Genomic DNA, 13,446 nt, shown 5'->3' on the forward strand with positions numbered 1-13,446 from the left:
TGATGGTATTTTTTAATGGTGGGGTTGTTATGGTATCATGGTGGGGGTGGTCATGTGAACTATCAGTGGTTCTCGCAATACTACATGGTTATGTTAGGTTAGATAAGTTTTTTGAATATCATACTGAATATATAAAATTATAGTGAATATAATAAAATTATAGCATGATATAGTGACCCAAATACCACCCAAAACAACCAAAACGTGTGTCAAAATTTGTTATTTCTTAGGTTTTATACAGCTAAAAGAACTGACACCTTGGATAATAGGAAGGTTAAAAGTAAATAACAGATAAAAGCCAGAATGCCAAGGAAGGTTAGGTTTTAATAAATTTATCATCTCCAGAAACAAATACTACTGTATGAAAATGACTTGTACACTTCAATTTAAATGGTTATCTCGGGAAAAATATTGTCATATTTTGTGTCTATACAAGTGGCCATCTTGCTGACAACATCTCGTTTTGAGATGTCTTGCCCCTTGCTACAAGTTACGCCCAAGTAAGGATTGATGAAAGCTGGAAATAAGGCTGTATAGTAAAGAACCAGAAAGGAAAGTTTACATTTTTAGTGGGCCTGTTTGATTCTTGTTTGACATGGGCAGATCATATTATAAGAATACAAGAGAAAAGCAAAAAAATAAATGTTATGGAGACGCTTGTCTGGTAGAGAATGAGGTGCAAGTTTTCAATGATTGAAAAGAATTTATGTGGCTATGACAAGATCTATGATGGACTATGGTAGTATAGTGTATATTTCAGCAGCTAGGTATCTTTAGGAAAGAATTGGATCTAATTTAGGCACAGGCATTGAAAGTGTGCAGTGGGGCTTTTAAAAGTTCGCCAGTTTCTGCAAAACAAGTACAAATGGGAGAAATGGCACTGGTATTGAGGAGGAGGCATCTGATAGCAAATTACTGGGCTAATCTGCAAGGGCATAATGAATTGCACCCCATAAAAGATGTGTTAAAGGAATGCTGAGAGAATAGGAGTAAGAAGGACAATTTTGGTAGGCTAGGGAATGAAGTGGCAAAAGTGCTTGGGGTCTTTGATATGAAGTTTAGTCCTACAGTAGCACATTCAGTCATAGCCCCATGGAAGATTATTAGTCATGAGGTAGATTGGTATCTTTTAGAGATGAAAAGGAAAGAAGAAGAGGCTGATTATTAGGTGTGTTTAATGAGTATGTTTCAGAAGTATATAAAAACTTTACACAGATCTATACTGATGTTACTAAGAATCTGGAGACAGGAGTAACAGGATTTGGAGCGGTGGTTCCAGCAAAAGGTATTGGAGTTAATTGAAGAACATCTAACACTCGCCAGACTCGCCAGACTCTACTGTACTGTTCATTAATATTTCATTTAAAATTGATAACGTTACCTAGACAAAACGTTTACTTTCTTTTTAATTATATAGATCATAATACATAAATAACATGACTTAAATCTATAAACATCTAATTATTATGAAAGCAATTTTAAAGTCCATTTAATAATTAGCTTGACCAAGCTGGCATGGGGAAATTTTATTTACAAAACCATGCAATCACAGCAAAAAACAGCAGTTATACAATAAGTGTAGATAAAATATTTAACACATTTTGCAAAATAACCATGCATTTACTTGGAGTACGGCATTTATATGTACACTTCGACTGTAACATTTAATAAATAAAGGTAAACATTGGTAAATGGCAAAGTTTTGGAATTAAACATTTGTACTTGGTAAAATAATTTAAATAATTATTACCTAACTGTTACTATGAATCATTTTTAAAGGTAATCAGTGGATATAGCTTTTGGTTGTTGCTCATTGTGAGTCATTGTGCAGCATGTCTTTCCACATCTTAGTCCAGCAAGTTCTTTGCTTTGGAGCTTTCATTTCTGCATCTGTAAAGAGCACATAATGCACAAGTATCTATTACTAAAGGTCTAACTGAATGCACAAAACTAAATGAAATTAAATATATTGTATTAAAGCACATGTTGTTTGAAAGACTATTTACGTATTATTATTTACCCATTTAATTCTAGCACGTTAAGTGGCTGTGTCCAGTGTGATTGAAATTTAAAGTGTGTATCATCCTAATTAAAGAGATAGTTTACCCAAAAATGAAAATCATTTATTTCCTTTATGTTGTCTACACGTGACAAACCTGTTGGTTTTGATTACCAGCATTCTTCAAAGTATCTTCTTTTGAGCTCTGCAAAAAAAAAAAAAAAAAAAATTAATTAAGTCAGGGGTTTTAAAAAAAAATGAGGGGGAATTGATGTAATAATGTAAATTATGACAGAATTCTGGGTTAACTATACTTTTAAGTAAATTAGTATAAACAGTTTTCACTAGTCATCACTGTGCAGAAAAATAACAGTGAATGCCACAATAAAATGCTTGAAAAATACACATTTAATAGATCCATAGCTTCCTGTTGGTCAGTTTGTCTCTTCAGTTAAGATTCCCCCCATTTGTTTTGCAGAAAACATTATAGTATATAGTATAATCATGGTCAGTGCAGACATGTAGTTGAACTCACTTTCTCATTGACTCTAGCTGCTCCTTGCTAGTCCAGACATAGAATTATAATAATGTCCACTGCTCGGTGTTCACAGGTGTCTGAGAAACTTCTGCTATTTCTTCTGGGATGACTACAAAACATAGGTTAAAATAAATTTGTGGCACATTTAAGAGAAATATTCAGTTATTCCTGTATGTCTCTACATGCTAAATGAAGAAACAACTAAAGATGCAACAACTGTGATTCTGTGTTTTGGCAGTGGTGAGAACCTGTACATACATATAAGTCTGCTTACAAAGCACCTGTAAAAGGACACAGCTACTGCAAAAGATCTCAAGACATATTGATGCATATAAATTTGACTGCAGTACATTGTCATCATAAAAATCACTGCAACTCGCTTATATATTTAGTTAACAGATTATTTGAAAAGAACGTTCTTCTATAGAATTATAATACTAACAGTACAAACAAATCCTCTTCACTCTAACATCCTTGAAGCAATTACATTCAGTTACTTTCATAAAAATAAGAATGTGGAAACTAAAACTACAAACCTTTCTCCTTGTATGCACTGGACCGTCATCATCCTCCTCTTCATCCTCCTCTTCATCTGTTTGTTTGCGCATTGGAGTGTTGTTCTTCAAAGTTTAGTGCAGCGTATACACTCTAGACTCACATAACTGTACTTAGATCAAAGACAAAAAACATCTTGTTGATTTATTAGCTTCAGGTGGAGCATAACAAAAGTTTTCTGGCAAATCAGCAGTCTCGCATGTGAATTTAACCTCTTGCAAGTTTCTTTATGAACTTGCTAACTAAAATACTAAAATGTAAAAACGCATCTATGCTTACGAGAAATATTTAATCAAAAGAATCCCATGCATCCACATCTCTTGGTAAATAATCCATTGTGATTTGTCTGAAAGACATTACTGGACCCTTACTTGACCCCCTGCAGTTTGCTTACCGAGCAAACAGGTCCATGGATGATGCAGTCGACATGGGACTGCACTTTATCCTGCAACATCTGGACAAAACAGGGTCTTATGTGAGGATTCTGTTTATGGACTTTAGCTCCGCTTTCAACACCATCATCCCAACATACCTCCAGACCAAACTAACCCAGCTCTCTGTCCCTAGCTCTAGCTTTCAATGGATCACCAGCTTTCTGACAGATAGGCAACAGCTAGTGAGAACTGGTAAATTCACATCCAACAGCCGCACCACCAGCTAGGGATGTAACGATTATAGATTTTGTTGGTACGATTATTGTTTGAGAAATAGTCACGGTTTTATGATTATGATGATTATTATGCATTTATAATGTATACAATCACATGGACACTCTTTAGATATTAAAGTGTTATTTATTGTTGCCTTTTGAAACAGAAATAACACAGTAACCAATAATACAGCACAAAATAATAATAATAAAGACAAACAAAAGTCCATCTCTCCAATTGGAATCAAAAAGGTTACCTCTGCTCTGTAAACATTAATAATTGTTAATTAATATTAATAATGAGTGGAATAAGCTGAACTATTATTGTAATCAACTGTCATCCATATGTATTCATTTTAAAAGGGTCATAAGATGCTTTTTTAAAAGATCATTATTTTGTGTATTTGGTGTAACAGAATATGCTGACATGCTTTAATGTTCAAAAAACATTATTTTTCAAATACTGTACATTATTGTAGGTCCTCTATGCCCCACCAATCTCAAACTCATCGTTTTCTACAAAGCCCCTCCTTCTGACAAACGCAGTCTGCTCTGATTGGCCAACTGACCCAGTGCATTGTGTTTGGCCGAGCACCGCAAGCACTCGTCGGAAATGTAACGCCCCTTTCCATGTTTTTGAACTTCATCTTTCAAAATAAATGTAAAGACAGTTAATAATGTTCAAGCCCGAAAGGGGAACAGAGTCGTGTGACAGACACAGTGATGAAGCTCGTATGTGTTTGCAGTACACAAGCCACGGACGGTTAAGCTGACTCTACTGTGTGACCATGTCTCTCTCTCTCTCACACACACGACACACAAAACTCCGCATTTGAACAGTCAATAGCAAATACTTTAATAACAAAACATACGTACAGTAGCCGATTCAGAAACACCAGATTGTTGTAGCAAAGTCTGAATTACCTCCTCTCATAGGTTCATGAAACAGTCGTCCATAAAATGCATTGCTGTTCTGTTGTAAGTAATCTTAAAGCTTCCTAAATGCATCTGCTTTTGGAAGGCCAAATAAAGTGCTTTTGCTTTCGCCTAGATACACACAGCATCTCCCTGATATGGCTGCTTCAACACTAACTGCGTTTACTGAAACCACGCCTTCTTTCTTTGCGTTAACATTTGGGTGGCATTACGCAAATATTTCCACATCGTGATGTAGATATGTGGGGGCGTGTTTGAATGAGCCGTTTTAGGGGGGCGTGGCAGAGTCTTAACTTTGATAAAGAATATCTCTTTGGATTTGAGACCTTAGTCTTTGCAATTTTACAGATTTTTTTTATGCACCAAGACCTTGAAACACTCCAAAGAGAAAGGAAAATTTTAAATCGCATCATATGACCCCTTTAATAATTTTTATAATAATTCACAGGATTTTACATGTGGCCTGAGAAGATCATGTCTATTATTTTGGTTTGTGAGATCAGAGATCACGCTGCGCACACATAAAATTCAGGAGGATACAAACTTGTTGTTAACCCTGCCTGTGACTTTTATTAATAAAATAGCTTAGATACTGAATTGCTTCATTATATTCATCAGCAACGAGGGGGTAAAATCACTGTTTAACTAAACACACGTTTGTAGAGAGACGTGCTGATGCAGGTTCACACACACACACACACACACACACACACACACACACCTCTCGTTCTCTCTCTCCGGATTGAATAATTGATTCAAGTAGCTAAATGTTAAAATTAATTAATTCAAATAAATGTGATCTTACCACATAATTTCATCTCTGTCTTACCTGAAGCGGGCAGAATGCTGAGCTAATGAGCCGTAGATTCACGTCAGACTTGCCTTCAGTTTGTGTATTAAAGTAGTTTAAAGCCGTGTATTTGCTCTTTAGCAGCAGTTTTCATGGCAATATTTAAATGACACCCTGGCCATTCTTGGTGTACCCAAAATAGTCCCAAACTATTGACTTCAGTCATTTTTCTGGTGGAAATAAAGGATCGCTGTTTGGTTCCTCTGTCATAGGTAATCTAGTGTGTGCAGCCTCCGTGTCTCTGATAAGCACAGCATTTTAAGCTGGTGCACCGCTAGTGTAACTTAGTTTTCGTTTTGCGCAAATTGCAACTGTTCCGTTCTGTGCAACAGAAACACTAGGTGTAGCGGAGCCTTTACGATTAACCATGACATTTTAAAGCGCGATTTATTGTGAAACCGGTTAATCGCTGCATCCATACCAACAGCACTGGCACCCCTCAGGGTTGCGTCCTCTCCCTACTGCTCTTCTCGTTGTACACCAACGACTGCACCTCTACTGACCCCTCTGTCAAGCATGACTGAGCTGAAGTTTGCAGATGACACTAGAGTCATCTGTCTCATCCAGGGGTGCGTTTCCCAAAACCATAGTTGCTAACTAAGTTAGGAACTTTGTTGGTTGCATTGCAATTTCCCATTGCCAACCAACTAAGTTGCTAACAGGTTAGCAACTATGGTTTTGGGAAATGCACCCCAGGATGGTGACGAGTCTGCTTACAGACAGGAGGTTATAGAGCTGGATGTCTGGTGCAGTCTTAACAACCTGGAGCTGAACACACTCAAAAACAGTGGAGATGACTGTGGACTTCAGGAGGAATCCCCCTGTACTCTCCCCAGTCACCATCATGGACAGCACTGTAACAACAGAGTCATTCAGATTCCTGGGAACCACCATCTCTCAGGACCTGAAGTGGGACACTTACATCGACTTTGTTAAAAAAGCCCAGCAGAGGTTGTACTTCCTTCGCCAACTGAGGGAATTCAACCTGCCACAGGAGCTGCTGAAACAGTTCTACTCTGCCGCCACTGAGTCCTGTGCACTTCAATAACTGTGTGGTTTGGTTCAGCTACAAAATCAGACATCAGAAGGCTACAGAGAATGGTTCGGACTGCTGAAAGGATTATTGGTGCTCCCCCGCCTACCCTCCAAGAACTGTATACATCCAGAGTGAGGAAAAGGGCTCAGAAAATCACCTCTGGATCTATCACATCCAAGCCATCTTCTTTTTGAACTTTTGCCATCTGGTCGGCGTTACAGAGCACCGAATACCAGGACAGCCAGGCAGTCGACCTCATGCACAGTTAATGTTTTACCATTGTGCAATTAAAGTATGTGCAATAACCTTATTTACTTATTGATATCTTATTTATCACCCTAAATTCTAGTACACCCCTACAACTTATTTTTATTTTATTTTATTCCTATTCTATATACAGCACATCTGTACATACATTTTTTTTTGTGTGTGGTTTATTTATATTTATGCATGTGTTCTTGAAACATTTGTCAATAAAGCCCATCTGAACTGAGAAAAAAAATAGTAGAGAGGGATGCAAGAAATCTGAATAGAAATAAATTACTGATATGACTTTTCCTGACCTTTAAATATTTAAAGCACACATTGTGATGTATGCAGCAACACTACCTACTACCTGGTTGCTGTCCCCTTTTCTCAATCACCCTATTAAATTCTTCCACTTCACTGAAATAGTAAATGGAGAACATAATCACTGCTGGGTTAACAGAAATACCGTTAACGCTTAAAAAAATGGATACATTGAATATTGTGTAAAAACAATTCAATTTTCTACTCTTACCTGTGATGATAATCCAGACCAGATAGGAAGGCCACTGTCAAGGTAGACAGGTGCTGCACACACAGAAGAGGCGGAGACTTCTGGTGGCACATATATTGTTTTATTGCTGTAAAAACACATAAACAAAGATAGAAATTAGTTATCTTTCAACTGTGTGTCAGTGACTGCCAGAGTGGCTTCTTCGTATATAAATGAAGCTCTATGTCCACAAACTCACTTTGCACAATCTTATGACAACACATCAAAAGAAAATGAGAATATATTGCTGAATACTGTCTGTTACAGATTAACATTTTCATGACATCAGACAGACAATAATACTCAATACTCAAACATACACAAACGGTGTATAAGCACTTTGTTTCCTTTTTAGTAGGCTATTTCTCTCTATGTGCTCTGTTGTAAACGATCTGTATCAGCCATTTAGTTGTCCCTAACCCATAACAGATGTACAGAACACAAACGTAACAATAAACAAATATCAACTCTTTCATAACAATGAGTGATTGTAATTATATTTTCTGACGACATAAGTCGTAATGCATCACGCGGCCTCCACCAGCGCAGCGGCGTCGGCCGCCTCCCAGCCGCGATTGCGCAATCCATCGCGCGGGTGCAGCCGGTGCAATGATCACTCGTGTTAATATCCAGCGCTAGGTGGCGCAGTGAGCTCTTCTGTCTAGAACTGCAGTTTATTATTGACTGAAAACTGATGTAAATAGTTCAGATGATTTAAGCAGCAGCTCCTGACAGCTGAGAGCTCGATCATGATGGTTTCTGATAGTTTGTACTGTACGCTGTGCATGTTATCGCTTTTTGGGTGAGGCTTTTTTTTTTTTTTTTTTTTTTGTAATTCAAAAACGTTGTATGTTGAATTTCTGTGTATAATAACTTAGTTGTGCCTATTTTAATTATGTTATTGCAGAAAAAATGTATGTCAGCCTTTGCAATTAATCATTGTTTTTGTTGTTGTGACTCCAACTAATTATTCTACAGTAGTTGTAGCAGATAAAAAGTATGCCTTGTCTAGAGCAATTAGTTGACTCTTTCTTTTATTCTTTCTTTCTTTCTTTGACATAGGCCAGTATTTAGGGGAAGACCTGCAGTTTTCTGGTCCGGCTAATGGAGCAGTAGGAGAAGGTGTGGTGTTTGCTCCTGATAACCCACCCTCCACATCAATTAATACAGTTCAGTGGCATTTTGGATCAACTGCTATATTGTCAGCACTGCCTGATTCAACTATAATAGTCTCAGCATACAGAGACAGAGCCAGTTTTGACAGAAACACTTTCGCTCTGGAGCTCCGGAACCTGACACTGGAGGATTCTGGAAAATACACAATAACTGTAATGCCTAGTGCTGGAGACCAACTTACAGGAGAAACTACACTACAAGTGTTCGGTGAGTGTGCTGCTTAAACTTCAGTATTTAATATCAAAGCATTGGCTATATAGGGTTAATATATGATTATATGAAATGAATGTAATGTGTGGAAGGGGAAAAAGTGACGAAGCAATTTAATATACTGTAAATGAAACGGATGTATAAAAATGTCAAGTGACAAGCAGAAGTGCTCATGAGAGTATAATAATAATAATATTTGAGATATGCACAAGTCTGCTGTTATTTTGCAGTGAGCTTTGTGGTTGATTGTTACTGAACCAGATTTGCACAGATGAGTGTTAAACATCCGAGTTTTACTCGCATGTTTAAAGGTTTTAAAATGTTGTTACATGAAAATTTGTTGCTTTATAATTTATTTTGAAATAACTTTTAGACTACAGTATTGATTTTTGTTGATTTACTCTTGTCTGAGACCCAGATTTTCAGTATTCTTTCAGCTATGAAAATCCATTAAAAATATAATTATATGTTACAAACTATGACGATCTTAATAGACAGTGAGATAAACAGTCTATAGGGCGCACATATTCAAACATAAACATTCCTTTCATTGTTGATTGGCCTTCTGTACCACCCTTGACCACACTGTGAAAATGTGAAATGGTCACTAAATGTGAAAAACATTTTAAATCCAGTGTGTTTATTCTTTGTCTCACACTCATACAGAAAATATAACTAATATCAGACTTATTGGTCCAGAAGAATCATTAATAGAGGGAGAATCATCTGCTAACATCAGATCTGAGGGAACTGGCAGCATCCTCTCTGTGCAGTGGATGAAAGATAACAGTCCTCTGTCTCCTAGCAACAGCACCATCTTCTCATCTGATAACAGATCAGTGTCCATCAGTCCAGTGCAGAGATCAGACAGTGGAGAATATCAATGTACATATAGAAACCCTGTCAGCTCTGAGACGGCAAATCTCAGCCTGATCATCAACTGTGAGTGTTAAACATTCAAACATCAAGATGATTTGAGCTCAAACCTGATGAAATACAGACATTCTTCAGTGCTCAGTTTGTCAGTGAGTCTTTTGTTTATGCTCTAGATGGACCAGAAGATGTTTCTATTAAGGGTCAGGATGTGGTGGATTTAGGGGTTCGTGTGTCGCTCTCTTGTTCTGCAAATTCTGAACCTGCTGCCTCATTCAGCTGGAAGTTTAATGAAACAGAGACCAATGTGACCACAGACACATTCACCATAGATGAGACTGACTTCACACACAGTGGAGATTACATATGCACAGCCTGGAATAATGTCACAAAGAGAAACGCCTCACAAAAACATGCTTTACTAGTTAAAGGTGAGAATAGTTCAAAACTAACCTGAATAAGCTTAATTTACCATTTATTTAAAGGCACTTTACATTTACAAATATTTAGTACACTATTTTGTAAGTTTTTCTGCTCTTTTATTTTGTCGTATTGCTGTCAATAAAATGTTGAATCACTCTTTTGCAGCTTTTTGAATCAAATACGCTTAGATAATTAGACATGAAATACATTCCCATGGGAACGCAATATGTTCATATAGCCTACCTTTTTAATACGTGGTTTTAAACTTATTTATTTTTTAATTAAAATTTTGAGGCTGAAGTGCATTACTATTAGTATTGTGTGCCGTACATGACCTTGATCTGTTGTTGTTATTCTTTGTCATAGTAGGAGGAGGGCTGTCATCAGGGGCGATAGCTGGGATTGTCATTGGGGTTTCAGTGGCAGTTTCAGGCATTTGTGGCCTGATGGTCTATTTAACAAAAACTAAGAAAATGTGAGTAATTTAGCACCTATCTGTGTTATTTGTAATCACATCTCTCACATTTTACACATAAATATCTGAGTGTATGAGTCACAACTTTTATCAGGTTCCAACAGATCTTTAATAATCCATCAGGGTCTTTAATGATCCACATGTGACTTGTGAAGTCCAGAAATATAAAAATCACATTTATATATATGACATTATTACATATCAAACTCGAAATTGTTTCCAATTACCGTGAATTTCCTCCATAGGTGTTTGTGATATTTTATACACATAGAATCAAAATGACCATGATCTCAGTAGAAACAGCTGTTATAAGTTGCTACTTTATGTGGTGAAGAAAAGCAAATAGTTGTAATAAAATGTCTTTGTCTTTACCACCACAGCCCAAAACCAAACCTTCAACGAAATAGAGGGGCAAATGAAGGTGTGTTTATTTGTTTTATTAATAATGCCAACATGAGTATAATCTGATTGCACAACTGACATCACCAATTCTAGCTAGATTGACCATGATAATGACCATCCTATAATCGATTGCAGATTAACTATTACAGATACAGTACATATTTCTTTCAGTATCAAACTCATTGAGTTTTTCTTTCTTTAAACAGCAGCACAAAGCAGACAGGAGACAGTGAGTGACTTTCATTTCTGACTCATCACAACCATTTGACCTTATATGGATATCTGTTTAAAACTGTAAATCTGATGTCAGATGAATTAGTGTTATTAACTGAGATTCAGTTCTTCAGCATATTTTGTATCTTGGGTCTTTATCTCGTAAAGGCAATTAAAGAGTGTATGGCTTTTATAACAAGAGGGATGAATATATTATACAGTCAGCTCAAAAGGACTTTAATCTTTTACGTATTATTGCACAAAGACATACTGTTAAGATAGAAATTGAGATATATGGACACTGACAGATATTCAATCATGATATTCATAGCCATTACCACTGTTTAATGTCAGCAACATGAGCATTTTTTATCAGACTTCCACCTCAAGTGATCATAATTGTTTAAGGTTGTAATTTAACAAACACAAATGACTATTTGTAGGACTTGGACTATGAAGTGGTCATTAATTTCCAGAATGCTCGAGGAGATGAAACGATTCTGGGAAAGAGGATTGAATCTAATATATACGAGAATCCTGAATATGAAAATGTGTATGAAAATGTAAAACATGAACTTTCAAACAAACCAGTGGCTCCTCCACCTCAGGTGAGCGGTTTCATAATATTTAAATCCAGCTTGTCCCATTGTAGTGCATCATATGTGTGCTTTAGCTGCATAACAAAATAAATGCTTGCAGTCAAACAAACAGGAAGTTGTTTGGTTGGTTTATTTTATTATATGCTTGTGTAACATCTTCATTGAGGTATCAAACCCTTCTTTTGTGTGCAGGTGAGGGAGTGAAGACACTGAAATCTGCTGCACTGAGTCTTCCTGCATATTGAACATTTTTACACATTTAATTATATTTCTGTACTTTATTTACATATCTAGAGATCTGGCATTAAAATGTTCACGTGAAGGTCCACATGGAATCACAGTAGAAAGTAAGTCAAGTAGTGCACACAGTAGAAAGCAAATTTAACACCTGTTCTTTATAGAATTCCCATCATCTGTGTTAATTTATTCAGTATTTTGGCTTGATTATGCTTTGTTATAAATAAGAGTAGTTCAGTCTTGTCTGCTTGACAATGATTAAATTAATTCTATGGATTTTCTCCCAACACAAGTACAGAAAATACAAGTTTACAGTATTTTAGTTTCGAATTTCATTTTGATCTCTTCTGCAAATGTCTTTATGTCAAATAATGTTTTAAATTTACAGACATCAGAAGACACATCCTCATTCTTTCTTCCTTGTACTGGACAAATAAAATAAGTGATAGTGGTTAATGAAAAACAGGTTACGTTCATGACTAAATTCACCTTTAGACATGAGCTCAGTGTTACTAATGGAAATTAAATAAATGGCATTTTTTGTTTTGTTTTAATAATCAAATTTTTGTGTCCATTATTTATATGGGAGTTATATTATCTGTGTCACGGAGCTGTGTCGATAAACACACGAAGACGAAATGAAGACAAGCAGTCTTTAATAAATCCATGGTGAAAACACAAACAAATCTGATTGTCTAATTATGTCATTTATGATCTTTTCCAAAAAGGTGATATAACTACTGTTCTCTTATTTATAATGTATGTATGCCATTTCTTTTATATGTAAAAGTTAAAATGGTTAAAGTTAAAAATGGTGTCATACACAACTGAAAAAAAGTTTATCACAAAGGCGCTGGGTTAAACTTTAACATCATGGACATGGCTGTAATCAGCTGAGGTTCTCAATATAAAATCTATCATCAAGTCTTAAGGTCTGGTGCTTAAGTAAAATCATTTTATTGACCCTGTTTTGAAGTGTTGTCTGTGAAATTGATTTGCTAGTCACATTTAATTGTTTATGATTACCTTTAAATCAATCCCTTTCCTAACTCTGCCCCATTTCATTTAAACAATTTTAATTATTTTTTTTTTTTAGAAAATTGCATTTTAAAGCAAGTTGAAATATATATATATATATATAGTTTGATATAAAATCAAAACAACAGCATCAGACTGCGTGTATGTAAGCACTACAGCAGTTTTGTTCAGCTTTTGTGTGTCCAGTATAAACAAAGGAGGAAGGTCGTGTTACAAGCCTCCCTGTCTGCTCAGACAAAATTTGAACATAAATGTGAAAGGTTTGGGAAAATCTTATATATCAAATTATAATACAATACAATAGAATCCAAACAGAAACCCTCTGAATTTTCCGAGACTATTATAAGACTATTACTGTTGGCTTGTGTCTGTGTAATGCAGAATCATCCCATATTTAAGACATTAAAGTTGTGTTTTGCATTAAACCCAATTTGTCCT

The 13,446-nt window shown here is 36.0% G+C and overlaps 1 protein-coding gene across 1 annotated transcript in view; it reads left to right on the plus strand.

Annotated features, from left to right (window-relative positions):
• LOC109105372 (carcinoembryonic antigen-related cell adhesion molecule 1-like) overlaps window positions 1-12,433 on the plus strand; it is a 51,149-nt gene extending 38,716 nt beyond the window's left edge. The window contains exons 2-9 of the mRNA XM_042755558.1: window positions 8,425-8,745; window positions 9,415-9,690; window positions 9,798-10,052; window positions 10,411-10,519; window positions 10,900-10,940; window positions 11,128-11,150; window positions 11,578-11,742; window positions 11,926-12,433. Coding sequence (XP_042611492.1) covers window positions 8,425-8,745; window positions 9,415-9,690; window positions 9,798-10,052; window positions 10,411-10,519; window positions 10,900-10,940; window positions 11,128-11,150; window positions 11,578-11,742; window positions 11,926-11,937 — 1,202 coding nt within the window. The 3' untranslated portion in view covers window positions 11,938-12,433. The remainder of the gene's footprint in view (window positions 1-8,424; window positions 8,746-9,414; window positions 9,691-9,797; window positions 10,053-10,410; window positions 10,520-10,899; window positions 10,941-11,127; window positions 11,151-11,577; window positions 11,743-11,925) is intronic.
• The last annotated feature ends 1,013 nt before the right edge of the window (window positions 12,434-13,446 follow it).

The sequence above is a fragment of the Cyprinus carpio genome, unplaced genomic scaffold, assembly GCF_018340385.1.
Source record: "Cyprinus carpio isolate SPL01 unplaced genomic scaffold, ASM1834038v1 S000006723, whole genome shotgun sequence".
NCBI classification, from domain to species: domain Eukaryota; kingdom Metazoa; phylum Chordata; class Actinopteri; order Cypriniformes; family Cyprinidae; genus Cyprinus; species Cyprinus carpio.